The sequence below is a fragment of the Perognathus longimembris genome, chromosome 1 (genome assembly GCF_023159225.1).
Source record: "Perognathus longimembris pacificus isolate PPM17 chromosome 1, ASM2315922v1, whole genome shotgun sequence".
Taxonomy (NCBI): domain Eukaryota; kingdom Metazoa; phylum Chordata; class Mammalia; order Rodentia; family Heteromyidae; genus Perognathus; species Perognathus longimembris.
In genome coordinates this window covers 78231676-78258156 of record NC_063161.1, presented here as the reverse complement: position 1 = coordinate 78258156, position 26481 = coordinate 78231676, and the positions used below count along the sequence as shown (strand labels likewise).

The 26481-nt window shown below is 50.4% G+C and overlaps 1 protein-coding gene across 2 annotated transcripts in view; it reads right to left on the bottom strand.

Annotated features, from left to right (window-relative positions):
• Mad1l1 (mitotic arrest deficient 1 like 1) overlaps positions 1-26481 on the bottom strand; it is a 305826-nt gene that overhangs the window by 116935 nt on the left and 162410 nt on the right. For both annotated transcript variants that reach the window (XM_048330376.1, XM_048330385.1), the window contains 2 exons: positions 23602-23742; positions 13386-13442 (listed from right to left, as the gene is read on the bottom strand). In XM_048330376.1, the coding sequence (XP_048186333.1) occupies positions 13386-13442; positions 23602-23742 (198 nt within the window). The remainder of the gene's footprint in view (positions 1-13385; positions 13443-23601; positions 23743-26481) is intronic.

Below are 26481 nucleotides of genomic sequence, written 5' to 3'. Positions count from 1 at the left end.
AGCTCTTCAGGCTGACAGGACGAAGGGCTTAGGAGGCAAGGCTCTTCCCTTGCCTATCTCACTGCCTGAGCTGGGACATCTTTCCTTCCCTCTTTTTTTTTTTTTCCCCCTCTTGTCTTGGATGTGTCCCACCTTAGGCCTCACTCACATTGACTTTTACCCCAAGCATTTTTGGCCTCCAGCTTACAATCAGGCATGGTGGGTGGAGTTTCTTGGCCTCCATACCAGTCAGCCAATCCTCCACAATCTGATGCTCCATCTCTCTAGGTAGACAGGTGATGGATAGACAAATCTTGGTTATGTTTCTCTGGAGAGCTTCAAGACACAGTTGAGCATACCTTGATATCCTCTATAGAACATTTTTATGTTCAGTTATCAATGGTGAGAAACTTGTTCTTGGTCCTATCCCTTCCTGTCCTATCTTAACACCCTTTACAAAACACATGTCTTAAATTACAACAGGACACATGGTATCTACATTGCTATTTTACTAACTTCCGACAGATACAGCATTCACTGCATGGCAGTCATTTCTTCTCCATGTGCTCCCCATTCCACCTTCCTTACTTATCTGCCATCTCCAGGCTCAGGCCTGAGACTATCTAGCTCTACTCTTCCCTACCCTCTCACTTCCTGTTTCAGATGCAGGCTCAGGCCTTGCTCTTAGGTCTTTCTCAGAGCTCTCCTTTGGCAGCACCTCAAGCCTGGGTCCTCCCTGTGCATACCATGTCCACATGCTCTACATCGCTCCTCCCCTCAGGCCATCTGCCTCCCTCCCGCTGGCGGCTTGGGTTTAGTTAGCTCTATTTCTGTTTGGCCAAAATTTAAGTTTGCCACTTTGGTTTCATTCTTCTTGTTATTTCTGGATGATTTCCAGAAAATAAGTGGGCAGTGCTGCCATATGCCACGTGTTCAAAACAAACACTGAGCCCTTTTGTTTTAATCTGTAAGCCTAGACTCCTAACAAACCCTGGACTTCATTCTCATAGAGCCAATTTTCTGCCCCTTCTCTGCCTGACACCTCTGCTAAGTCCTTGGCGGCTACCCAGACACACTAGAGGCCCACCTACCCTCTCCCTGCCCTACTCTCCAGTGCTGGCTCACGCCCTTGTCACCCACAGGACAGTGGCTGACATGAGGGAAGACAGCTTTCCATCTACAACTCTTCCCGTGTAGCTCCTTAGCTCTCCAGGCACTACTTCCTCTCAGGATCTAGGCGTGGCACAGAAAAGGGAGGTAAAAGTGTTGGGGCAAATGCCTAGTGTGCCTGCTTGTATCACTCCATTTAAGAAACAACTTAAGCACATCAGCTTTTAAGGGAGGCCAGGACAGGCAGGCTGCTGGAGATAGTACCTGGGAATGGCTCCAGCTGGCTATGCAGCTAGGGCCACCCTATGGAAGCCCAAGGTAGGACTAGCGCCCCACCTCTCATGCCTTTCTCAGAGAAAGCCTGGGAAGGGAGAGAAGCTGGGCACAGGTAACCACATACAGTCAGACTGCTTCTCCACTCCCCACCTGAAACAGGGGATTAAGGCCACCTATCCTTGAAGTGGGAGAACCTAGACTACAGTGCCTACCTCAGGGCATGTCTCACAATGGAGCCTTCCCACACAGCTTACAACTGGACCTGGCCTCCCCTGTGGACTGGTGGCAGAAGGAGAAGCATCTATTATCAGCTCCATGAGAGCCAGCCTAAGCTGACCCAAGTTACTAAGAGTCAGCTCAGGAAGAAGAGAAGACAAAGTTGGAAATGCATTAATATTACAGTCTGCAACTCTCTATTTCATACTTCACTGAGAAAAACCTGTGTTTAGAGTCAGTTTCAAAAAAGAGAACAGAAGGACTAATTGGAATGTGTCTTCAGAGAGTACCTGCCACCAGCCTTAGAACCACGAAATCCCATTGTGAACCTTGCCTCTGAATAAATGAGGGTCAACACTGTGTGCAAATGAGCATAGTGGCCCTGGCCCAGGCCCACCAGGCTAGTGTGGACCACACATGGGAAGAGGGGGTGCGCCAGCTACTGTTGAAGGTTATTTCCTATGTGAACCTGGTGTCTTTTTGCTCTGATTCAATCTAGAAAGAGGGCTCATGCTGCCCAACTGCACTCTGAAGCTAATGGGCAAATTGGTTCCTTTCTATGCTGTGCTTGCCAAGATGAAGAGGTGCATTCACCAGCAGTGCTGTCACAAATGCACTCAGAAAGGACTGCCAGCTGGGCACTGGGGAGCTGCCAGCCTGGCAGCCATGTATCCCTTAGCAGGCTGTATTCACATAGGCAATGGGGACAGGTGCACTGAGTGAGGCCCACCAGGGGCTCTGGGGATGCTGAAGGCTCTGACCCAGCAGCAAGTGCTCCCCCAGCTCAGTGGCCTGCAGGTGGGAGTGTGGAAGATGACCCCTTCTACAGTCAGCATGGGTTCTGAGGGCTTTACCTCCAGGTTCCCATCCACTGCTGCTGTCCATGTGCCTCCCCCCCCCCCCCCATTCTCCCAGCCAACTGCAAGCCACCACACTGTGGACTCCAAGTGCCATGGGCATTGTAGCCCTGGCTAGAGACTATGAGAAGAACTCCCTTCCCCCACCCCCCACAAGGAGCAGCCATGAACATAGCCAGGCTGTATTCCTATGGTGACAGAAACAGGCAAGAGTCAAAGACCAAGGCCCACCACTCACCCTGACATATATTTCTCAGCCTCTTATTTCCTCTAGTCCCTCCAGGGCCATAACAGCCAATTACAGATGCTTAAGGGAAGTTCCCACACATCAGTGAGACAGGAGACAAGAAGTTGCTGACCCAAACAAACGTTTGCACATTACCATATCTGGAGGAGGAGTGGGACCCTGCAGGAAGACAAGTTGCCTTCAGTGCTACACCCCTCCTTTCTTTAGTGGCTCCACATATGTGTGATGCTGACTCAACAGGCAGCAAGGCCTTATCAAGCCTTCTTGGCTTTCAAACATGCGATGCCCCCCCGCCGCCCGGCTCCGGTTCCCCCTGCAGTCACAGCCACCTCACCTGCACAGGGGCATTCCGAAGCCTCCTCTGTACCACTAACAAAACATGGCAATAAAACCCCTATGTCTCATATCTGCAAAGAAAGACCCCACTCCACCCCACCCCCATACTTTCCCCAAGCGCTGGCTGGCTCAGGGCAGAAATCTTACTAACAGGAAACTGTAGGGGCTGGATCTGGCTTTCTCTTGACCCAGACCAAGCCATTAGGGTACAGATCAGGTGACATGGCACTCAGGACAAAGGCCCAGGATGCAGACATGGGTCATGAAAGTAACTTTAGTCGCAGCCCAGCAGCACCCTCTGTCTGTTGTCACCACAGGCTGCTTACTAGCTAGGAAGTTGCAGTGCCCAGACCAGCCTCATCCCTGCCCTGCCTGCACATTCCTCTGCTCTCTTCCCAGCCTTCAGCCAACCACGAGGAATGGTGGGAGAACCTAACTTCCAAAGAATTCCCTCCCTCCTCTGGAGGAGATGCAGAACTGAAAGAGCATAGAGGTAGAGCATCCCTCCCTGCCACCCTGCCCAGCACCTGGTGGAGACTGGCTGCAGCATGGCACTTAACTCAGTCCTGCCCTATCCAGAGCAGTTTACCATTACCTAGGCGTGGCTCTGGCCCTCCACAGGGTCCTCCTAAGCCAGGTTCTTGCCAATGGACAGAGCTCAAAATGCCCAGGACCAGAGCTCTGAAGGCATCTTGAGGTTGTCCCTGAGGGGAACTAGTGGCACTTCCCAGCAGAGATGTGACATCTGTCTGTTTTCTACAGGTTGTGCCTGCAGAAGAAACATCTGTCTCATGTTCCACACACAGCTTCTTAATGACCTGCCAACATTCATGTCAGTGCCAAGGCTGTTTCTAATTAGCTGTGCCTTGCTTGAGAAACTAATAATTTTGGTAAAGAAACACAGAGCTCCTCCTTCCCCTCCCCCCATACAAATTCTCAACTAATTCTTTTTTTGGCCAGTCCTGGGGCTTGGACTCAGGGCCTGAGAACTGTCCCTGGCTTCTTTTTGTTCAAGGCTAGCACTCTGCCACTTGAGCCACAGTGCCGCTTCTGGCCGTTTTCTGTATATGTGGTGCTGGGGTTCGAACCCAGGGCCTCGTGTATACGAGGCAAGCACTCTTGCCACTAGGCCATATCCCCAGCACCCTCAACTAATTCTTAAGAGGTCACTGCAGTTACACCAAGGGAAGAGCTCTTTCTTCTGTTCAGAACTCGAGTTGAACCATGTGCTGCTGCTGTCCTCACAGAAGTAATGGGTCTAGCTACAATCCTTCCAGTGTTGTTGTGCCTACAGATTCATATGTTGACAGATGTAAACACCACACACCATTCTTCATCTCTCCTCTACCTCATGCTGAACCCATTACTATGTATATATAACTGTGTGTACAAGCCAGTGAAGAATCAAAGGTGTTTTGAGGTAATAAGGCAGAGATCTACTTAGTGGCCATGTCAAATTTCATGTGGTTAGTGTCATCAGCCCAGAGATAAATAACATTCAGAACAATCCAGCATATCAGACCACCACCTGAGAGGCTCAATCATGTCCTATCAAGCAGGCTGCATATCTGAAGAAAGCTCAAGACTCCTTACAAGAGCCCAGAAACACCAGTGACCAGCTAGGTAACATTCACAGTACCTGGCTGGCATCACACTGAAATGTAAAAGGGCAAAGGAAAAACTGATCAGCCAAAACCAACTGAGAGCTAGCAAAAGCTAGAATTAGCAAATGTGTTAAGTCAAGGACTTTAAAGTGGCTAATATGAGCCATGTGTGGTGGCCACACCTATATAATCCTAGCACTACTGAGGCAGGAGGTTTGAGGCTGGCCTGTGCTGTGTGCAAAGAATCTGTGCCTGAAAGAACAAACAAAAACCTAAAATAGCTAGTTCATGAGTCCTTTGTTTCCAAAAGTCCAAAAGAGACATGGAAGGAAAAAAGAAAAGACTCCTCACAAGGTTACTGGGGTCTCTGGAGGCCTTCCAAATGGCAATACCAATGTCCATAGTTCCAAGAAATGCCCAAAGTCTGAAGCACGAAAAACATGATGAAAAATACATGCTACATGTAATCAAATTGCTCGAGATCACAAACATCCCGAAAAGCAGTCAGAGAAAACAGACACATCACACACACACAGGGAGAGATGAGAATGACAGCATATTTGTTACTAGAAACAATGCAAGTGGGAAGTCAGTGGTACAACTGCTATGAAATTCTTTATTTTTTTTTACTGATACAAAATATTTTAGTTATTTTATGCAGTAGTTTCCCCCCCCCTTGAGACTTGTAATAGGGGCTAGGAATATGGCCTAGTGGCAAGAGTGCTTGCCTCCTACACATGAAGCTCTCAGTTCGATTCCCCAGCACCACATATATGGAAAACGGCCAGAAGGGGCGCTGTGGCTCAGGTGGCAGAGTGCTAGCCTTGAGCAAAAAGAAGCCAGGGACAGTTCTCAGGCCCTGAGTCCAAGGCCCAGGACTGGCCAAAAAAAAAAAAGACTTGTGATAACCACCTTTTAAATCTGTAAATAATGTTATCAAAATAATCTTAATCTTTGAAATCTCACAAAAATTTATATTTTACAATCCACCCTGAATATCAAGGCCGCAAGAATAACACAACATTTTCCTAAATCCAAATATTTTACAGCTGTACCCAAGGAAAAAGAAAACAAAAACAAAGAACCACAAATGCTTTAAAAAAAATTCAGGGACCAAGGAATGGATATTAAAAACTACAGACTCCAGCTAGACTGACCAAGAAAGGGAAAGAATCAAAAGTGACTGAAACAAGACACGAAAAACATGCCGTAATCCTAACTACTCAGGAGACTGAGATCTGAGTATCATGATTCAAAGCCAGCCTGGGCAGGAAAGTCTGTGAGACTCTTATCTCCAATTAACCACCAGAAAACCAGAAGGGATGCTGTGGCTCAAAGTGGTAGAGCACTAGTCCACTAGCCTTGAGCTAAAGAACTCAGGGACAACATCCAAGCCCAGAGTTCAAGACCCATAGGGAGAGAGAGAGAAAGAGAGAGGGAGAGGGAGAGGGAGAGGGGAGGGAGGGAGAGGGAGAGGGGAGGGAGGGAGGGAGGGAGAGAGGGAGAGAGGGAGAGAGGGAGAGGGAGAAAGAGAGAGGGAGAGAGGGAGAAAGGGGGAGAGGGAGAAAGGGGGAGGGGGGAGAGAGAGAATATTGTAATCGGAAAACATATATGAAATGGACAAATTGCTAGGAGCATGAAAATTATCTCAAGAAGAAACAAAAATCTCTAACACCAATACAAATTATATCAGTAATCTAAAATTTCCCACTTTGCAAAACCAAAGCAGAAAACAAACAAAAGGGATAACTGTCCCAATAAACATTTAAGGGAAAAAAATTTAAAGTTCAAAAAAAATTTAAGGAATTGACATTAACATTTCTCAAACTCATCTAAAGTTATAATAGGGGGAATACTTCCTAACTCATTCCAGAAAGCAAGCATTCCCAATTTCAAAAGCACATAAGGCATCATATAAAAGGAAAACTAAGGCCAGTAACTGACACACATGACATACACCATGACCAGGTAGGGTTGACACCAGGAATGCATGGGTAGGTTAGTGTATGAAAATGTTAATGTAACACAGTACACTACTCAAAAATAAATTCACTACAGTGTGAAGGAGGAAGACCCACATGATCTCAGTTAGAGAGAAAAAGTGTCTGCTTTGTCCTTTCCCACAAACACTGTTTTAAGGGTTCTTTTTTTCCTCAAATCCTCACCAGCATTTGCTTGTTCAGTGATGGCTGTCCTTCTAACTGGGGTAAGATTGAATCTCAGTGTAACTCTGACTTGCATTTCCCTCATGGCTAAGGATGTCCAATGTTTTATATATATTATTGGCAATTTACATTTCATCTCAGAAGTGGCTGTGCAATGCAGTTATCCATTTATTGACTAGGTTCTTTGCTCTTGTTATTTTTATTTAATTCTTTATATATTCTAGACATTAATCCCTGTTGGATGAATATCTAGCAAAGATTTGCAGAACTAGAGATTCTAGAATTGTATTCTAAGTGTGACTGAGATGCAACAACTGAATTTCAGGTGGGTGGCAAGTAGTTTCCCTAAGAGAAGAGCAGGGAGCAAGGCCAAGGCCAGGAGGGTCCCAGGCTCCTGGGGTGAGGAGCCCCTAAAACTTCAAGACAGGGCCCTCTGAGCAGCTTGCAAGCAGCACAAAATGCAGACTATAACAGAACTGTGGCCAAGTTCCAAGGAGAATTGCCCACACTGACACAAACCTTACAGCTGTTCCACCTTGGTGAACTTTGTCTAGTGTCCCACTGTCGACAAGCCCCACTTCTCCTAGCCTGCCAGCTTCACTCTCAGCCCCCAGAGCTTCATGGAACTTTAATGCTAATGGTGGCTATGGCCGACCTTCCAGCACGGCACAACCTTTAAATAGAGACCATGTGTTTCAGTTTAATTTGAAAGCATGCATGGCATGATCCCGGGAGCTTTACCGAATTCCACAAAGTAACCAGAGGAGAGCTGTGTGACCACCACCTCTGCCCCCATATGCTAATGTATGTGGCTGCTGCCAGGCACTAGAACAAGCATGTTCATTCATGTGCATATGCCATACCATCTCCTCATTCACTCAACATATTCAAGCCTTCATCCGTGCCAAGAGCATAGATAGCGGTATGGCCAGTGGTCCAAGGCCTAGAGTGTTCTCTACCTGAGTAGATTCCCTGGTGGAGCTCTCTGGAGCACTGGTAGCAGCTGATCACATAGGCCTGTGGGTCACATAGCCCTGTATTTCCAGGAAACTTTAAATGCAATAGGATCAGGGCAAACACCTCAACAGCACCAGCTTTCTCCATGATAGAGCCAGTGGATGTTGAGACTCCATAGGAAAGTGGCAGGGGCTGGGTAGGAAGGCAACAGGCTGGGGTGAGAACCCACAAGGCAAGATCTGGCTGTCAGAGAAAGGAGGTTCTCCAAGCTCCTGTACTGAAGAACCACAGCTGGCCCTGAGACACCTCTGAAGGAGCTTAAGACAGTGGGGGCGGTGGCCATGTGTTTTGACACCACAGCAGGGCAGATGCACTCCACACTGACACAGCAAGAAAACGGGAGCTGGGAAAAGTGGGGCAGGGGGGGGGCTACACAGATAGCCACGTTTACATCACATCTTGTACCTTGAAGAACGAGGACTAGGTCAAGACTTTCCCTGTACAGAATTACTACCTCCTTCTTTTCATTTTGGTGGAGCTGGGATTTGAACTTGGCTTTGTGCTTCCTAGGCAGGCAACTACCACTTGAGCCAAACCAGTCTTTTCTCTCCAGTTATTTTTGAGACAAGGTCTCACACATTTTTGCCTAGGCTAGCATGTAACATTTTGCCATAGCAGCATGACTGCTCTGAGTCGGCAGCCACAGAACCTCCCTGTTCCCTCAGAATGAGGCCTAGAAGATGCGCTCAGTGGATACCTGCTGAATTAGACAACCTTACCTAGAGAGCCAGAGATGTCAGGGCAAACCAGCTCCCACTCAAGCCAACTCATCATGATGCCCATCTCAGTTTCCTACCTCAACAGGGGCCTCAATGCCTGGTATACACTTACAACAAGATGGGAGAAGGGAAATTGGACTGAGTGAAAAAAAAAAAAAAAAGCCTGTACTCTGCCAGGGCTGAACTGAGGATCAGGCCATGGGGTAACTCCATAGCAGGAAGCCACCATCCCAAGACTTCATACCTTCCCCCGGACCTTCTCGGGACACATCCATAGCCTGAAGAGTGGCAGCAGAGCCTACTGCCAAAGACTGCCAGCAACAAAGCCACCAGCTCCATTTTGCTCTATCCTCCGTGCTCAGGTCTGGGCCTGGTCAAGTAGCACACTGTTCCTGACTCCTACTGAGAAACCTGGGCTCCAAGAGACCTGTGGAATACAAGGGATCACACATGGCCCCCTCCTTGCACACAATTGGACCCCAGCGTGTAGGCCCTTTGTCATGAGGGATATGGGGCCTTGTCTGGTTCATGGATCATCATCCTGGGAATCTATGAAGCCACTCACTGATTAAGTGTGATGATGGTCCCCACACGTAGCCATTACCAAGTCCATTTATGAGATGGAAGAGAAGGGCAGGCAATGGACAGCCCCATCCTGGCCAGGCCCTTTCTTCAGCAGACTGGCACAGAACTCTCTGGTGACAAGGGCCAGATGAGGAGAAACCATCAGGGGGAAATGGGAATCAGGGAAAATGACTGCTTAATTACACCAAGCTGTGAGGGCACAATGCCGCTTAAATCAGAAAATAAATTCTCACTCTCACTCCCTGAAGTATATAAAACATTTGAGGATTTTTTATAGTTGTAATCAAAAATCTCATTTTTACAGCCAGTGCTGGCCACATTTAATTAGGGTGAGGTATGTTAATGACACAAGTGTGGCCCAGGACATCTTTCCTTGTAATCATAATTGAATTTAAAGAAGAAAGCATGAACTGTACTTATGCTTCCTAATTAGTGTGGGTTTGTTAATTAATAACAGAAAGTCAAACTGCCTTTGTCCTGTCATCTGCAATTAGCTGAAAGTATTTAAGTTCTCTTTCTCCTCCTAGTGAACTCACTCTGAGTGAAGACAGTAGGCCAGGGGAGCAGGCAAGTAAGCCATAAATGTCCCTGCATGATGAAGTCTGCTTGAGCCCCTTCCCAGGGCAGAGGTGCCCTTGGCCAATGAGCCCACCCTACAGTGCCCCTGCCTCATGGGAGGCAGCCTCAGAGGCAGACCAGAAGGCACCAACCCTCCCAAACATGACTTGTTCTGCATGTACTTTTCCCCTTCTGTCTCTGGTCTCTCCATCATGAGACAAGAGCTGCTCTGGTAGGGAGAATCAGCAGCAGCAGACCTGGGAGGGCAGGAGAAAGGAAGGCCTCGCCCCCAGAAGAGTTCTGGAGAATACAGAATATTCTGTGAATTAATTACCCTGGTGGTCCAGGCAATATAGGGCCACCTGCCATGGGTGGCTTAACTAATGGAACCAAAATTGAAAAACTCAAATTAGAATTTCAGTTTTGCATTTGAACTATACATAACACATGAGGCCTTGCATGAAACTCACCAGTCCACAGGATGGTGCTACCTAGTCCTGGGTCTCAACAAGCTGGGTTGGGTCAGCCCTGCAGGTGAAGAGTCAAGATTTGGCCAAGGCCAACAAGTAAATAAGGGCAGGGTCCCACTTGGGCACAGACTTGTTAGGGCCCCAAGGCCCCAGGCCCCCATTCTCTCTGCAAGGCCTCACATAAAGTCAGGGAGAGGACTTGCTTGACCAGCAAAGACATCCTGAGCATGGAAGCATTGGCAGGAGATGTAACACACACAGCATCCCTGGCTCCAGGGCACTGCCATTTCTCATTATCCTTTTAACTGGGAAAGAGAAGACAAAAGTGAATAAACAACATGAAATAAGCTAAAGATTGGGCAATCAGGGGTGCAGGTTAGAAACCTGTGGAGGAGATGGCTATGGCTCAGCCCCAAACAAGCTTGGAGAAGACATACCAGAGGGGCCAGTGTCCAGTCTGTGAGCATCAGAGGGACACTACCTTGAGGATGTGGCTGTGTTGGCTCAGGAACGGCCCTGGGAAACCTGCTGGTTTCCATCTCCACAGGTTGGGTAGACAAATACATTCATGGCAAGCTTTGTTTATCACAGTTCTCAAGGCCTCTGCTGGAAGCTTGTGCTGCTAGGCCTAGAACCAGGGGCCTATTTGGCTAACTCCAGAACCACCTGCAGAAAATAAAGTCACAACCCTGTCAGACTACAACATTTTTGTCAATTGTTGTTTGAGAGCCAGCGGTTCCAAACAATGAATAGAGGTGAGGATAACCAGCCAAACCTGCAGCTGCATCCCACCAGATGTATCAGACGGTCCCCATGACAAGGTGCAGGGGACTGCCAGTATCTGACCTGACCAAAGTGCTCAAGACCAGCTCCTGCCACCCCTCAGAAGGGACACAGGACTAACAGTTTCTCCCACACAGCCATATAAAAGCAGAGGGATGGGGAGGGTCAGGGTCAAGGTGTCCAAGATTTTGTGGAAAATGGGATTGCAAAGTCAAGGACAGCTGAGGGCAACCAGCAAGTTGCTCAGCCATAAAGCCACAGGCCTGGCATGTGCTTCACACAACTCATTTCTAATTCCTCTTGGCCTCATGAACATTATGAAAACAAGGCCCTTGGGCACATTTCAATTCAGGTCAACACCAAAGAAGCCATGCATGTTGACACACAGAACATCAGCATCTCCTGGGGCTCTGCAAATGGATGCACCATCCCCAGAGAAAAATTCCTCAAACGCAGCCTCCTCCAAGTTATCATGAAACAGGTTGAAGGAGCCAGGGGGCAAGAGAATAAGACACCTGAGTCAATATCCTGGAGAGGCTGAGCTGTCTGCTGCACTCACTGGCCCAGCACTGTGCAGATGGAATGAGGGGCATTACACTCTACAGCGCATACAACCCTTCTTGCTCACTGAAGGCAGTCAAGCCTGGATCTGCCCAGGCTTCTGGGCTGTCTAGACTGGCCTCTCTCAGGTCATGGTGCTGACCATCCTGGACAATTGCTTGAAGCTGAACCTCAGGCCTCCCATGAAATAACACAGTTGTGACTGGTGCCCTTGAACTGCATCAGTAATAAATGTTCCCTGCAGAAAACACAGAGAGCAAACAAGTGTTCCTACTACCTAAAGATAAACCTGATCAGCCTGGAGTGACAGTGCACATGCATAAACATGACTGCACTGGAGTACACACTGTCCTATAAGCAGTTCTACTGCTGAATCCCAGGGTCACCTTCTCCTGTCTTCTCAGTATCACCAGCCTCCTGTTCTGTACCTAAAGGGAAGGCTCTGAGTGTGGTCAACAAGCACAACTGCCCAGCTTGCTTCAAGTTCACACCTTCAATGGCTGCCAGATCCCAAGCACCTCCACAACAGGGCCTCCATTCTGCTGCCTCTGACCCCTCACCCCTTGGAAAAAGGAGGAGATGTGACCACACTGTGCTGGCACCTGGTTACCCTGGTGTCTTACCTATAGCCTCTCTCCCATGCCTCCTGGAAGGATCCCTCAGCATAGACAACAGCATGCACCTGCCATCTGTGAGAACAGCAAATCTTTCTGGGACTGAGCAGGCTGCTCTGCTTCTGCCATTCTCGTGGCCCTCAGAGCTGACTCCTGCCTAATGATGTCCATACTCCAGACCAATGAATTGGGCTGGCCACACTGACTAGGATCAGACCCAAAGGTGCATGGTCCCTGTCAGTCCCTCCTAGCAGGGCAATTATTCTGCTACACAGACCAGATCCCTTTGTGTAGGTGTACTCTGGAAAGGGCTTGCTTCTCCTGTGTGTATGATTCCCAGGGATGGAAGTACCACCCGGAGAGTAAGAGCACATCCAGCCCAGTACCCAACACAGAGGCCTGACCCCAAATTCCAGTAAGCCCTAAGATGCCCCTTCCCTCCTCAGTCATGTTGCCTACCCAGGCCAGAATGCTACCATCACCTGGTTTCCTACCCTTCACATTCCTGCAGCCACTTTCCCTGCAAGCAAGCCCAATCCCTACCTCCCCCACTCCCAACCCCATGGTCCTCAGAATTCTCTAAGCCCCTTTCTGTCCCGCCCCTACTTCCTACTGAGCTCAACTGAGCCTCAGTTGAAGGCTCCTTGTGAACTGGCCCCAGGCACCTGTTCCTCCCTATGTGGTGCTGTCTTCAGCATCTGCTACCAGTGGACATCTTGCCCTGGACTCTGCTTACACAGTCTGACCCCCAAACCTACACACTGATGACACAGTGCTGTGTTCTAATGAAGAGAAGAATGTCCTTCAACACTTGATAAGAGGACAGCTAACAGTCCTCTTTGTGCCTCCAGCCCTAATGGGCTCCCCATCCCACAGCAGGGCAGGGAGAACCAGTCTCCACAGCAAATCCACACCCTTTCCTTACCATATCTTTCTATGACATTAGAGCTTTGCCTGAAGGACAGGTCCTGCCAGGAATAGGACTGGAATTTTTTTTGCCAGTTCTGGGGCTTCAACTCAAGGCCTGGGCACTGTCCCTGAGCCTCTTTTGCTCAAGGCTAGCACTCTTCCATTTGAACCACAGCACCACTTCTGGCTTTTTCTGTTTATGTGGTACTGAGGAATCAAACCCAGGGCTTCATGCATGGTAGGCAAGCACTCTACTACTAAGCCACATTCCCAGCCCAGGACTGGGATTCTTGCATGTCTGAGATCCAGGACTCCAGTCTAAACCTCAGGCTTCCTTTTGCTACCAGCGACAAGCAAGCTATGCCACGACTTGACTTACTGTGTCAGCTCTCTGTTTCTGACCTCCGAGCTCCTCCAGGGCCTGAGACAGCTGAGTCTATAAGACAAAAAGGCAAAGGTCAGAGGTAGGATCAAGCCATATGTCCTCGCTGGGCTGCAGGAAGGGAAAGGACTCTCCTCGCCCTTCTCATGGCCTCTACTCCCATTTGAGCCAATGGGTCTGGAGCTGGGTAGCTGCTACCAGTCAGCCAAGGACAAGTTGTCACTCTGATGGGCTGGGAGCTCTGTTTAAAGAAGGCAGCTTATCTGGCAGCCAGCAACCTGACTACCCAAAGTCCAGCCTGAGCCCTGGGCCTGGTCTCAGGCAGAAACAGGGAGGTCCCCAGGAAGGACTTGCAGCACTTCTGATAACTAAGGAACTATCCCTCTCTCTCTGACAGGCTTACATTCTGGAAAAGTTGACTATGGAGGCCATGTTGAGATAGGCTGAGTCCTTACAAGAAATCTCAAGCTCTCTTGCTCTTTTTTTTTTTTTTTTTTGGCCAGTCCTGGGCCTTGGACTCAGGGCCTGAGCACTGTCCCTGGCTTCTTCCCGCTCAAGGCTAGCACTCTGCCACTTGAGCCACAGTGCCCCTTCTGGCCGTTTTCTGCATATGTGGTGCTGGGGAATCGAACCTAGGGCCTCGTGTATCCGAGGCAGGCACTCTTGCCACTAGGCTATATCCCCAGCCCCTCTCTTGCTCTTAATGCAGAGAGGCAAGAGAGGCTCCTGACCATGGAAACCAGAGGAAGCCACAGTGGGCTAGAGCACAGCTGCCTCTCACTGACCAGTCCTGGGGCCAGAGGGATGGAACAATCCAGACACAGGACTCACTACCTCAGAATTCCTATAGCAATTCCTGAGGCCACAACTGATACTGCTCAGAGCTGGGGCAAGGTGGGTGGCGCCTCACTAGTCAGACCATCAAGCCAGGATGTATTCCCAGTGACAGCAGATGTTGGCCTTTATAGGCTCTGTCAAGGTCTGGAGCGGGCAGGAAATAACACCTGCAGGAAACATCCGCCAGCCTCAGGTCATGTCCTAGGCTATCCATTCACTCCATGGCAAGCTTATCACTTAAACAGAGCTGCTCGTTCACACAGCAGTGGGACCCAACCTACCCAGGGTGGCAGACTCCTGCTGCTGGCAGCTTCACAAGAGATGCAAAACATGTCCCTTTGCTGTCTCCTACAAAGCCGACCTTTGGAAGACAGCGCCATCTGGATCTCCCTCCTCTTGGGAGATACTGCAGAGACTCTCCTGGGGTGCCATATTTCCCCAACTCCTGGGAGGGGGCTTTCTTACTAGCTCTTCTTTAGGAAGAAGAAACTGAGGCTAAGTCCTAACTAGACCCACCCAGCAGTCAGTGGTATAAGCAGAATTTAAATACAGGCCTGCCCAGACTCAGGTCTCTGTGCTCAGCTCACCTGCCACTCTCAAACCCAACAGACCTACAGAGGCCCAAGTCCCATCCCCTGACTACCTGCACTTGGGACAACATAGCTCCTCCATTCTGCTCACCAAGGATGCTTCCACTGTCTCACATTTAAGGGGAGCACATGGTAGATACCCATACCCTTCTACTTGATTCCTCACAAGGACACTAAATATCTTCTGAGCGATATGAAAAAAGGCCACACAGAAAAGCAGGCAAAGATACAAACAGACATCTCCCAGAAAAGAAAGTGCAAACACACAGCCAGCAAACACACAGAAAGGTAATTAACATGGCTGGTAATTAGGAAAATGCAAATCAGGACCAACAGTGAAATGCCACTTTGCAACCATTTGGTTGGCAAAAATTAAGAACTCTGGCAATACTTTGAATTGGAAAGGATATAAATCACCCGAGCCTTGTCCATGCTGACAGGAGGAGTGAAACCAGAAAACCATTTTTTCCTTAAACATTAACGTCTTTGTAAAGGATAACTCTGTAATTCCACCCCTAGGAATGGACTCAGAGACTCAGAAGCTATAAAGCATATCTGGCTGCGCCTGCCCATACCCACCAGTAGCCTGCCTTCTCCAACCTGACCCAACACTGGCTCCACAGTTACCCAGAAAAGTTCATCCCCAATGAGTGGAAGACATGCTCTAGCAACCTCTACCAACTCCCAATGGCCGTACCTTGGCAGGAGAGTGAAATGTGAGGTACTATGTAATGCCTCAGTGCTGATAGCTGATAGTGCTGATAGCTGATAGTGCTGATTGCCTTTGAGCAGCAGAGCACATCCGGTGAGGGGTTCTCCAAGCACATGGCCTGGGTGAACAGAGGAAATGAAGTATCAATGGTGAAGGAGCCTTGGGCCCATCCTTGCCATGTCTGTGCCCCCAGCTGGGGCCTTGTCAATCACTGTAGCCACATCTGGATAGCAAATCTCTTGAGGTCATAGGCCTGAACAACAGGTTCAAGACTATTACTCCAACCAACTGGTAGGGTCTGCCCAAGAATGCTCAGTCCTGGTTCTATCTGGGAGGCATTGCGTGTATCAGTTACCATACCTCTCCTCAGAAGGAACAGAGAAGTCAAGCTCTGTCCCCAGTGATGGGACAGTGGAAGTGATGCCTTGGTATCAGAGGACAGAGTGGGAAGGCCCAGTGATCGTGCAGGACTGAGGTGCTGTTGGTAACTTTCTTGGGGCAAAGCATCTTGTGGTCCCATCATGGGACTGAGTCCTGCACTTCTGTAGAGAGGTAAAGAAACAGAGCTTGTTTTTATTCTATCTCCCTCCCAATGCTAGGGATTGAATCCACGGACTTGCACACAACAGAACACTGCTCTAGCCACTGATCTACCTCCCCAGCCTTTGACTTTTTATTGAGACAGAATATCATTATGTAGCTCAGGCTGGCCTCCAACCTCTGTTCCTCCTGCCTCAGCTTCCCAAGTGTTGGGGTTATAAGTATTAGCAACTGTATTTCCTGCAAGAGCCAGGCTGTCTTCTAAGCAGGAAAATACAAGTGTGGTATCTTGGCCCTGGAAGCAGTTCCCTGTTCACACATGGCTGCTTCAGACATCTCAACAAGTTTCCACATGGAAGTCACACTCACACCCCACATCTCATGCTATGCGTCTTTCTGGCTCTGCCTAAGGTGCTGCCACAGTGAAGAAAACAGGGCCCAGCATCAAGGCCATGGCCAGAGAGGGAGAGGCCCCAGGGAGTATACTGGAGTCCCCATTGCTGGGCTAGGGCTGGAAATGTGAAGAGACAACACTGTCAAACACCAAAGAGGAAGTCAAGTAGTCTTTAGGTCCCACAGCCAAGTCATGGCTTGGAACAGAAAGGACTTTGGAGGAGCAGTCAAGCAGGCTCAGGGATGGCAAGGCTGTGAGTTCCCCTCAAGGTGAGCATTGTCTACAGGCGGCCCCTGCAAAAAGACATGCAATTCTGGCCATGCGTCCTCCAACAGGGCCTTGGGACCTGCATGTGATCAGACAAAGGCCCTGGACACGTAGACACTGCACCAAGACCTCAGCAGGGCTATTTTTATCCTGAAGTGTGAAGTGGCAGCCCGGTGATCTAACACCCCTGCCAGCACACAGCGAGTCCAGGACATGGCAGGAGGAGCTGCAGGCAGGCACAGGCTGGGACAGAAAGCCACAAAGACCTGGAAGGCACTGGTAGCAGCTTGTACCACACTGTGAGATAGACTGGCAGGGAGGACCTTCAGAGTGGAACACAAGCCCCACTTTGAGGCTAAACTCAAGCAGGCAGAGCCCTCCAAGGTCATAGTTAGCACAGAAAAGGAGACTTGCGCCCCAGTGGCCTACCTCCTTCATCTAGCATACATGGATTTGTAACAATGTGACAAAAAGGAGGTGGTAGAGCCAGCATCCCAAGTGAGAAATCTCCACAAGCCTCTGAGCACCAGAGGCTCAGATGTGTTCTTTGCTGGACAATGGCCTTGAGGGGGTGTGGACACAGATGCAAAAACATCTCTGGTGGACAGTGCCTGGAACACCTTCAGTTTCTGCTGGCCGCAGAGTGGGCTGATCTGCAAGCAGGCAGCAGACATAGCCTAGAGTTCAACTGAAGACCCTGATGTAGTCTATTCAAGGCAGAAGCTCCCAGGGCTGAGAGATCCCTCCAGTTTACACACACTGAATCAGAGATGCAGAGTAAGGGGCCCCTGCCAGCTCTTGTCTAACCAGCCCTGCAAAGGATGGTGCTCAAGTTTGAGACTCAATTTAAAGCCATATGACCAGAGTGCAAACCCCAGTATCTCTACCTATCAATCGAGTGACCTTCAACCAATGACAATCTTGGCACTTAAAATTACTTCCTTCATCTATAAAATGGGCTCATATGTAATTCACAACAGCTTGTGGAGAACCTAGAGGAAGAACTTGGCTTGAACTTGAGCTGGCAACACACAGCAGACAGTGCCCTTTCCCGCAGGTGGCATGGAGGATCCACCCTGCCCTGTAGGGCAGGACTAGCACCTCACCTGAAGACCATCTTGCTGGCCATGAGGGGGGTCACTGAGTCCACAGGAGGCATGGAAGCCTTCTACTTCACACTGAGGATGTGGGCCATCTCCAAGCTCAAACATGGAGGCTGCCCTGACTCGAGCATTTTGGCCTTCTTCTCTTCCACTCAGCCTTGTGACCACTTCTCCAGTATTTCCAGGTTTCAGTGTGCTGCACTCTGCTTTTCCCAGTGCCATCTTCTCAAGTTCTTTATACAGGAGAACAGTAGGCACCCACATTCGTAAGAGAATAAAGAACTAAGGAACAGACTGTGCCATCTGAGCCTCACAGAAGTAGACAGGAAGGGAAGAGATGGAAAGGCCTAGTTTTCCTAAGCTGAAGTAGAAATTTTCTAGATCTACTGCAATGTGAAATTAAGGTTTTCCACATACCACCACACAGCCAGCAGCACTGTAATCGGTTTTAATTAAATAAACTGGAAACAAATCAGGCCGATGTGTGGAATCAAGGTGCCATGCGCTCATATTTATAGCTCCATCGACAGGATTCGAGACATCTGCTACGAACTTCCTCAGCCGCTTTATTAAATGGAATAAATAAAATCTGTGCAAAATGGTAGTACAGACCTCACCAGAGATGGGCCACTGGGATTCTCCCAGCAACATCTCCAGTTTGTTTTACTGAGATGCTTTTGCTGCAGTCAAAGCAGACAGAGGAAGGTATACAGGGAGACAAGATGGCACTGGGAGGGAGCAGGAATTCCAACTTACTGTGGCCAGCCCTGCAGCCCATGCCTGTCCAGCCATGAGCCTGCTCGCAGGGTGCTCCTGTGAACACCAGTTCACAGGAGAAGCAAGCCCGCCTACCTGAGGGAGGAGAGAAGAGCTTGAGGGTGAAGGATAGTGGAGAGAAAACAAAGAAAGCAATCTGGAGTCAGAAAGGGAGAACAGACAGAAAGAGGGAAAGGGAAGACTAGAAACAAAAAAAGGTGAAATTGCTGAGGTGGGCGACAAAGAGAGCACTGGGAAGCAGTACCCATAACCACATGGACACAAGTCCCACAGGGCAAGCAGTGTTTATACTTCTACCTGTTCCTTCTTCTAGACCAGGAGTAAGGAACACCCTGTCCCAGTCATGTAAGGCCCACGAAATCATTTGGTATGTGACAGGACACATATGCTTTTCATTGGCTGCCTGTGGCTGTCTGCCTGTATTGATAAATTTGTATGGCCCTGGAGTGATGTTATAATATCTAGCCTTTGGCTGAAAAGAAGGTTCCTGGCCCTCTTATAGACCATGGTGGGGGCAGGGGAGGTGTATCCTATTCCTTGACAGCAAGTCAGCTGCATAGTTCACCCTGCAAGGTGGAATGTCTCTCTCAACACACCGTGCCTTACCACCCTTGACCTCTCTGTCACACAGCAGGAGCTGCTGTGACCTGGATGGTCCTCATGAGAAATGCTCACTTATCTGGGAGTCACTAAAAGACCTTTAAGAAGGACTTGTATTATTACTGTGTCAATACAAGATGCTCAACTAATAAACTCCTGGCAGGCAGCATGAAGTAGCTTTTAAAGCTCTCCAAGTGCGCACAGTTAAGAGAGCATCTAATATGTGAAATGTTACTGTTTAATAAGCAATGGAAAGCCCACTGCCAAAGCTTCCCAGGGCCCTGGCCCTGAGCCTATAGCCTAGGCCAGCATCCAGCGACTGTGGACTATGGGGCATGGCAGGGGCTGGGCCTCTGCAGGGCTGCTTGGTCCAGCTCCTGCCTAAGAGTACACTCTGAGCAACCTGCTGGACGCATGCCCTCCCACTATTCCTGTGGTCCCCAGGGCCAGGCCAACTACAAGTGCAGTCCTCGGGCCCAGGGCAGGAAGTAGAGTCTCTACATTATGTAGCTCCCAGGGCTGAGTCAGCGTGTTCACCTAAGGGAGAAAGTATAGGGATGATACCAAGGGAGGAGCAGGAAAGTCTGCCACTTGAGGGTAGTGGTGGGACTGGCAGAGTGTTATCCTGGGACCCCTCTGGCCTCAGGGTCTCAAGGCCCCACACCAGCCCCCCAGGTGCTGCCCAGGTGGATCCACCCTGCTCGCCTACACCAGAGACCTCTATGCCATGTGCCTGGCTCTACTCCCACACACCCCTCACTGTACAGAGTGATCCCTAGGCATCTGACTCTATAGACATCAGGTCAAGGGGCAATGGGACAAGGAGGAAGAGAGGAGAAAAAGGGCATCCTTCTCCTTGGTATAGGCCCAAGACAGGGCAGACAACAAGGAGAGGTCCTTGAAGATGAGCGAGAGAGTCAAGGAAGAGGAACAACTCCACTTTCCTAACACTCCTTTCACAGCAGACCCCCTCCAGCTGTGGGGATCTCATGTTTACCCAAAGCCAGGCCTTCCCAAGACTTGGCTGCTCCCCAGTACCAGGCTGGCCTTCCCTGCACTCAGGCATTTCTGCTGCCATCTAGTGGAGGCAGGAGGCTCACAGCTTTCTACCCTGAAAGGATCCAGGCTACTGGGCAGGAGTTCTTCCAGTCCTGTGGAGTCCCACTGCTACTCCACTACTAATGCTGAGGCTGCTACCCTGAGCTTTATTTACTTCCTCCCAGGCAGTAGCACACAGAGATGGAAGGCTCCTGATGAAGGTAAAGGAATCAGCCACCCAAGAGACAAGAACTCTCGGGCCCGCCCTGAAGGAAAGGAGGCAGCAGACCACCGTGTGAGCATGAGGCCACAGGTGATGACCGGCAGACAGGCCAGGAGGGCCAGAAGGACAAGCAGAGAACCATCAGTAGGACTTTCTGAAATGTCTTTATCCCAACACCTCCAGAGAAGTGGTGCAGATTAGGTCCAGAGAAAGAAGGTCAGAGGCACCAGGCTGCTTCCAGGAGAGCCTTCAGAACCTGCGCCTAGGAGAAACTGACCTGATGGACCAGGAGAGGGGAGAAGCACCTCCTCAGTCCCCACCCCACGCCTGCACTGGCCCCATGGAGCCCACAGCGATGGGAGGAATAGCAAGCATGGTGGTGGCGGCCTGCATTGTGGCACTGGCTGGGCCCTTCACCTGCACTTTTCCTCCAACTCCAGGAGTCAGAAGAAGGGGACCAACCTACAGTCTTCAGGTCCCACCACAGAGGAGGGATCCTAACACACCCCTCTCAAGCAGGGTGGTGGCAAAGTCCCTGTGCAGCAGTAATTAAGTTCTGATTACAGGGCAGACACCAGAACATAAGGCACTGGCTGTGTCCAAGCTGCCAGGCTCATGAGGGCCTGTGTAGAGGGCATATGGCCAGCACAGAGGGGACCTCTGTGAAAAATGCCAGGGACTACACAAGGTGTCAGGGAACCTTCCTCACAAATCTCTCTTCATTAACATTTCATATGGAGCTAAATGTGTGGTAATAAAATGGCTATTAGCGCACTTATATTTATGAAGATTTTGCTCGCTGCAGCTGGAGTTAACCTTTCAGAGGGTCTATGCACAGCAGTTCACAGCAGGCCCAGGGGGTCCCCTCTCTGGCAGCTGGACACTGATGAGCAGTAGGGGGCTGCAGGTCAGCAAGGATCTCTGGGGTTCCCTTGCTCACAGGTTCACCCTGCCAACAGTGCTGAGTAAGGGCTGCTCTCTAGGCAGGGGCACGGCACAGCACCAGGATGACCATTTGGCTCTGGTACAGCCTCAGTGTAAGCCAGAGGCAGAAAGGATGAGTATAACCCAGGCCCCCACTCCAATCATGGAGCAGCGTCACCACATGCCAGGCACTTTCCTAGGCATTCAGGGACACTGACCTACCACGCTGGACACAACCCAAGAACCCATGGCATGCAGCTCCTGGACCACTTCCTTCATCCAAATCAAGCCTACTATCCACAACGTAGCACCTGCTACCACACCAAGTAGTGCACACTTGTTTATCAAACATCTCCTCACCCAGCTCAGCTCCAATGGACAGAAGCTCTGCCTGGAAGGGACTAGGTGGCATGTACCTTCAACGTTGGCTGGGAGTAACTAGTCATATGGCCAGCCTGGCTCTCCTGAGGAACACAGGCTGTATCTCCACATAGGACATCAGAGGTGACCCCAAACTCTGGCTGAGTGGGGAGTGGAGGAGACAGCTGCCTGGACAGAATAACAGACCATGCCAGTCCCTAATCAAAGAACACCAATACCACACAAAAGTGATTGTGGGCCATGCATGAGCTGCAAAGCCATGGACTAGGTACTCAAGAGTGGGCAGGACAGCAGCATAAAGCCAGCATTCTGGGGCCTGTTGATGTCCCCCACCTCACCATATCGCTCAGCAGCTCAGGGACTCAAGTACACCCCTGAGCATCACCTTCCTTGTCAGCAAAATTAAAGCAGTGAGAGAAACCACATGCAAGCAGCATGATCCAAACCTGCTCTCCCGCCTGCAGGGTACAGTGAGTCTGATTGAACAACAGAAGCAACAAGCTCAGAGCTGAGCAGAGTAGGTACTGGCAGTGTTAGTGAGTATGGCTACAGCAGTTTCCTGGCAGCCAGGAAGCCCTGCTCTGTGCCCAGGATCCCACCACAATCTCTGCTCCCAAAGAAGGGGAGGGCGGGTGCCTCTGCCTCTATGCTGAGAGTCATTTGAAGGAAGCCTTGTGGGCCTCAGGACTCAGCCTTTTCAGCTGAGGAGCCAAAGCAGTCCTGAGCCAGCCAGGGAGGAACAGCATTATGAGGCTCTGACCAGCTGTCCCTAGTACCCACCTGAGCACAGCTGCAAACTGGGCTATGAGGCCTGAGGAGCCTCAGGGGTGAACTTGCCCTCTGCTCTCATGACACTAAAAGAAGGCACAGAGTTCAGGGAGCACCCATGAAATGATGAGGGAAAAAATGATGCAGGCTGACCTTAGGGGACTGTAGAGCACCTGTACCCCTAGGACAGGGATAGGGCAGGAAAACAAAGCAAGGAGAAACCACATGCAGCAGCCCAGCCCAATCCCCCTCTCCAAGCCCAAGAAAAGCTGCCCACAGCACCGAGGACCAGGCCCAGGACCAGGCCCAGGGCCATTGCCGGGCTCGGGTCGCCTCCCCTGGCTCGGGGAATCAGGCTCTGCTATCTGCTAACAGCTCCCTTTCTCACCCTCTCCCCTGATCACCCGACCCGCAGGTAAGGCCAGGGTGGAGTGGGGGGCTCAGGAAAGACCTCAGGTGCACAGGGCCGTATGAGATCGCTTTACCCCCTCCTTACCCATGAAGAAAGCCAGGCGTGTGCGGATCTCGGAGATGCTTCGAGAGGGAATCTGATTTATTAGGGAGGGGCAAAGGCTGATATGGTGGGAGGTGATGAGAGAAAAGGTCATCGGCCAGAGCGCTGACAATAGGCTGGGCTTGTCATAGGACCCCCTCATGGATAGCGACACCCCAGGGGTGAAGAGCCCACGAGAATGGGGGGCACATGGGCTGGCGAGAAAGTTGGGGGCTGGTTGCAAAGCCAGTTCTTCTGGTTCCAGACACAGAGAATTGTGGCCTGCTTCCGCATTCCCCAGGGCTGGGGGAAGGGCGGCATCTCAGGCGCGCTCTCCAATGCCCTTCCCCCTCAAGGCCAAGGCTGAACCCCAACAGGCCATCTTAAAGGCACCAGTGACAATTCCACCTGGGGCCTTGGCTCACAATGACTTCCTGTACCACAGGCCTGCTGACATGAGCTCCCTGGGATCCTCTGACAGCCAGGTGACATTACAAGATTTGAAGTGGCCTGACCAGGTGTGCAACAGGTGCCCACCCTCCCCACAGCCATGGGAGCAGACCCACCTCCATTTCTGTGCTGTGCGCATGCACCTTCTGTACCATGTCCTCGGCCTCACGTAGGCGGCGTGTCAGCTGGGGTGAGTACTCAGCCTGGGTCAGCTCACTGTCATAGGATCCCAGGATAGCCCGCATGCCATCCCGCTCCTGTGGAGAGAGAGTAGGGGTCAGGAATGGAGGCAGAGGTAGGAAAGTGATGACGAAGATGGTTTGGAGGGATAGAGACAGAAGCCCAAGGCTCCCTCATGGAGGCCCTTACAGAACTCAAGATTCAGGACTGCATTTCCCTGATAGCACTTGCCTCCAGAGAACCTGCTGGGGAGGGCCAGGGTTCACAGCTCCCTGACACTGTACCACCTGGGAGCTCACCCTGGTCTCAGTGCCCATTTGACACACCAGGTTGGACATCCCTTGCTGTGACTTCCAACCACTAACATTCAGGGCAACAAGGACTGAGCAGGAGTCTGGAAGGTAGGAGCCAGTTGAGCAGGGCTGCCACCATCAGTTCACTGGGAAAAGACACTGCTCAGTCCATTGGCTGTAAGCTCCCTGAGAGGCCAGGGTTCCACTTGACAACCGTGGTCTCACTAAACTTGCTGCTCTCCATCTGATGATGAGTCACTATGCCACCCATCATGCCCAGTACCTCAGATTCCTCTCTTGGGACAAGGTGAGGGTCATAGGTGTCCGGGGGTGACAGATTGCAGAGTCAGGAGTAAATGTCACAACAGATTCCTGCTCTTCTGCGACCCACTGGAAATGCTGACTGCAAGGGCCTGGGAAAGGTGGCAGCTTCTTCCTGGCCAGCACTGAGTCATGCCTGCCTCTGACCCTGAAGAGATCCTCCACATGGGTCTGAAGGGGAACGTCCTCTACAAGCCAGCAGGGAGGCTTGAGAAGATGGGCCCTGAGCTGTTCTGAGGCCACATAAAGGACACAGCATCACTGAGAAAGCTTCATCTGCACCGGGCTGCTCCCTGCCTTCTTGCCCTCCTAAATGGGATCTCAATGTACCTCAAACCGTATGCCTCCTGGGTTCTACTGCACCAGGTGGAAGGAACCCAGCTCCAGCAGACCCAACCCAGAGACCCCTCACTTGTTCTGCTATCTCATGAGCTCAGGGGACTAGCCAGCTGGGGCCAGGAAGCCTTCCTCCAGAGCCCTGGGAGTGCCAGTTTGCCTTCCTTGCCTCGCACACACATGAACAGCACCATGGACATACCCACTGGTGTTCTTAGTGTTCTGCCTGGGCTCTGCCATTCAAGAGGCCAGCAGTAGGTATTCCAGGAGGCAGTGCCTATGAGACCCTGAATCAAATTTCAGTTCCAGCTATCTAATCTCCTCACACCTTGGGTCCTCCAGGAGTAAGATAAGGGTCACAGAACAGCCATGTAGATTGTAACTGACCCAGCCAGTGTTCAGCAAGTAGCCCTGGAAGCAACTGGTTGCCTTGCTGGTTTACACATAGAATGATAACTTTCCCAATCAATGCTGGCAGGCATTGGTGGGTTACAAAGCTCAGGAAGGAGGTTGTAAGCAGTTCTGCACACCCTCCCCAACACACACATTCTAGGCAAGGAACTCGAGAAAAGGTAAGACCAGCTCCAGCAGCAAGCCTTGTCGTGTCCTTGGTCAGCAGTGGTCCAGGTGAGAATTACAGAGTCTGCCTCACCAGCACCGGCTCAAAGGGCACAGTGGAGACCTACATACTCAGACCATCTGAGGGTGTAAGATGCACACACACACACACACACACACACACACACACACACACACACACACACACACACACTGGACCCACGCAGCTTTCTCTGTGTCTACAGGTTGGGGCCCAATGGTGTTTCCCAGGACAGACCAGCCTAGAGGTTCAATGACCACAGAGTCAACCACCCCACACTCCTACTTCAGCCTCTCAAGTGTCCCTTTACTTGTGACAGTGAGTATCACAGGGATGCTGAGAAGCCCTGCCAGCCCTCTCCCGAGCCCAGCACGCACACAGCCTCTGGCTACTGGATCTGTGCTCTCTTCTCTCCAGAGCCCGGCACACAGTTGTCACCCCAACATGGACTTCACAATTAGTTGATGACAAAAAATTCAATAAGTGAGAAATTAAAGTTACAAATCCAACTGCAACTGGCCACATATCTGGGGAAAATTTGTTTCCATGGGAAGGTTTATGGAGTGTCATAATTTTATTGAAATCCTATATCTTCCCATTGACTTTTATCGTTTCAAGCTGGTTACCGGAGTTATCATTACCAGAGCGTCAATGCCGCGAGAGGCTGGGGCGGGGGATTTCCTTTCATAAACAAGCAGTAATTGTCTCCTTTATTGATCAATAAATCTCCAAAATGCTGCCCTTCACTAGGCTTCTCCTCTATTACATCTCCAGGCTAGCAACAGCTGGCACAGAAGAAAAATCTAAAGCAAGAAGTTTACTGTTTGTACCTTTTCAAGAAATGGTTTTGTCATTAGAGGAAGAGCAGGCACTGTGCTGGGCGATTTGGTAACGACTTTTTAATGACTGATTCCACTTGTGGTAAAGTTCGCCTGGTTTTCACTCAAGCGAATGCTGGCGATTAATCGCCGTGCAAACAGGCACCCAGGCTGTGCCGATGGAGCCTTAAAGGCTTGCTCGGGAAGTACAAAACAAAATGACATTTTCCACTGAGTGCTTCTCCTTGGGTACAGAACAGTCCTGTTTGTAAACAATAAAATTTGTCATGTAATTAATGCCAACTAGGGGAGTGTTCGAGGACAGTCTCACAGATGAAGGAAGGAGCTGAGGGCTAGGAGCCTCTAGAACCACCTAAGTCAATGTGTATGTGTGTGGGTGGGGTTGGGGACGGACATCCCCATGCATGTGGTGACTGGTTGGTAAGGCTG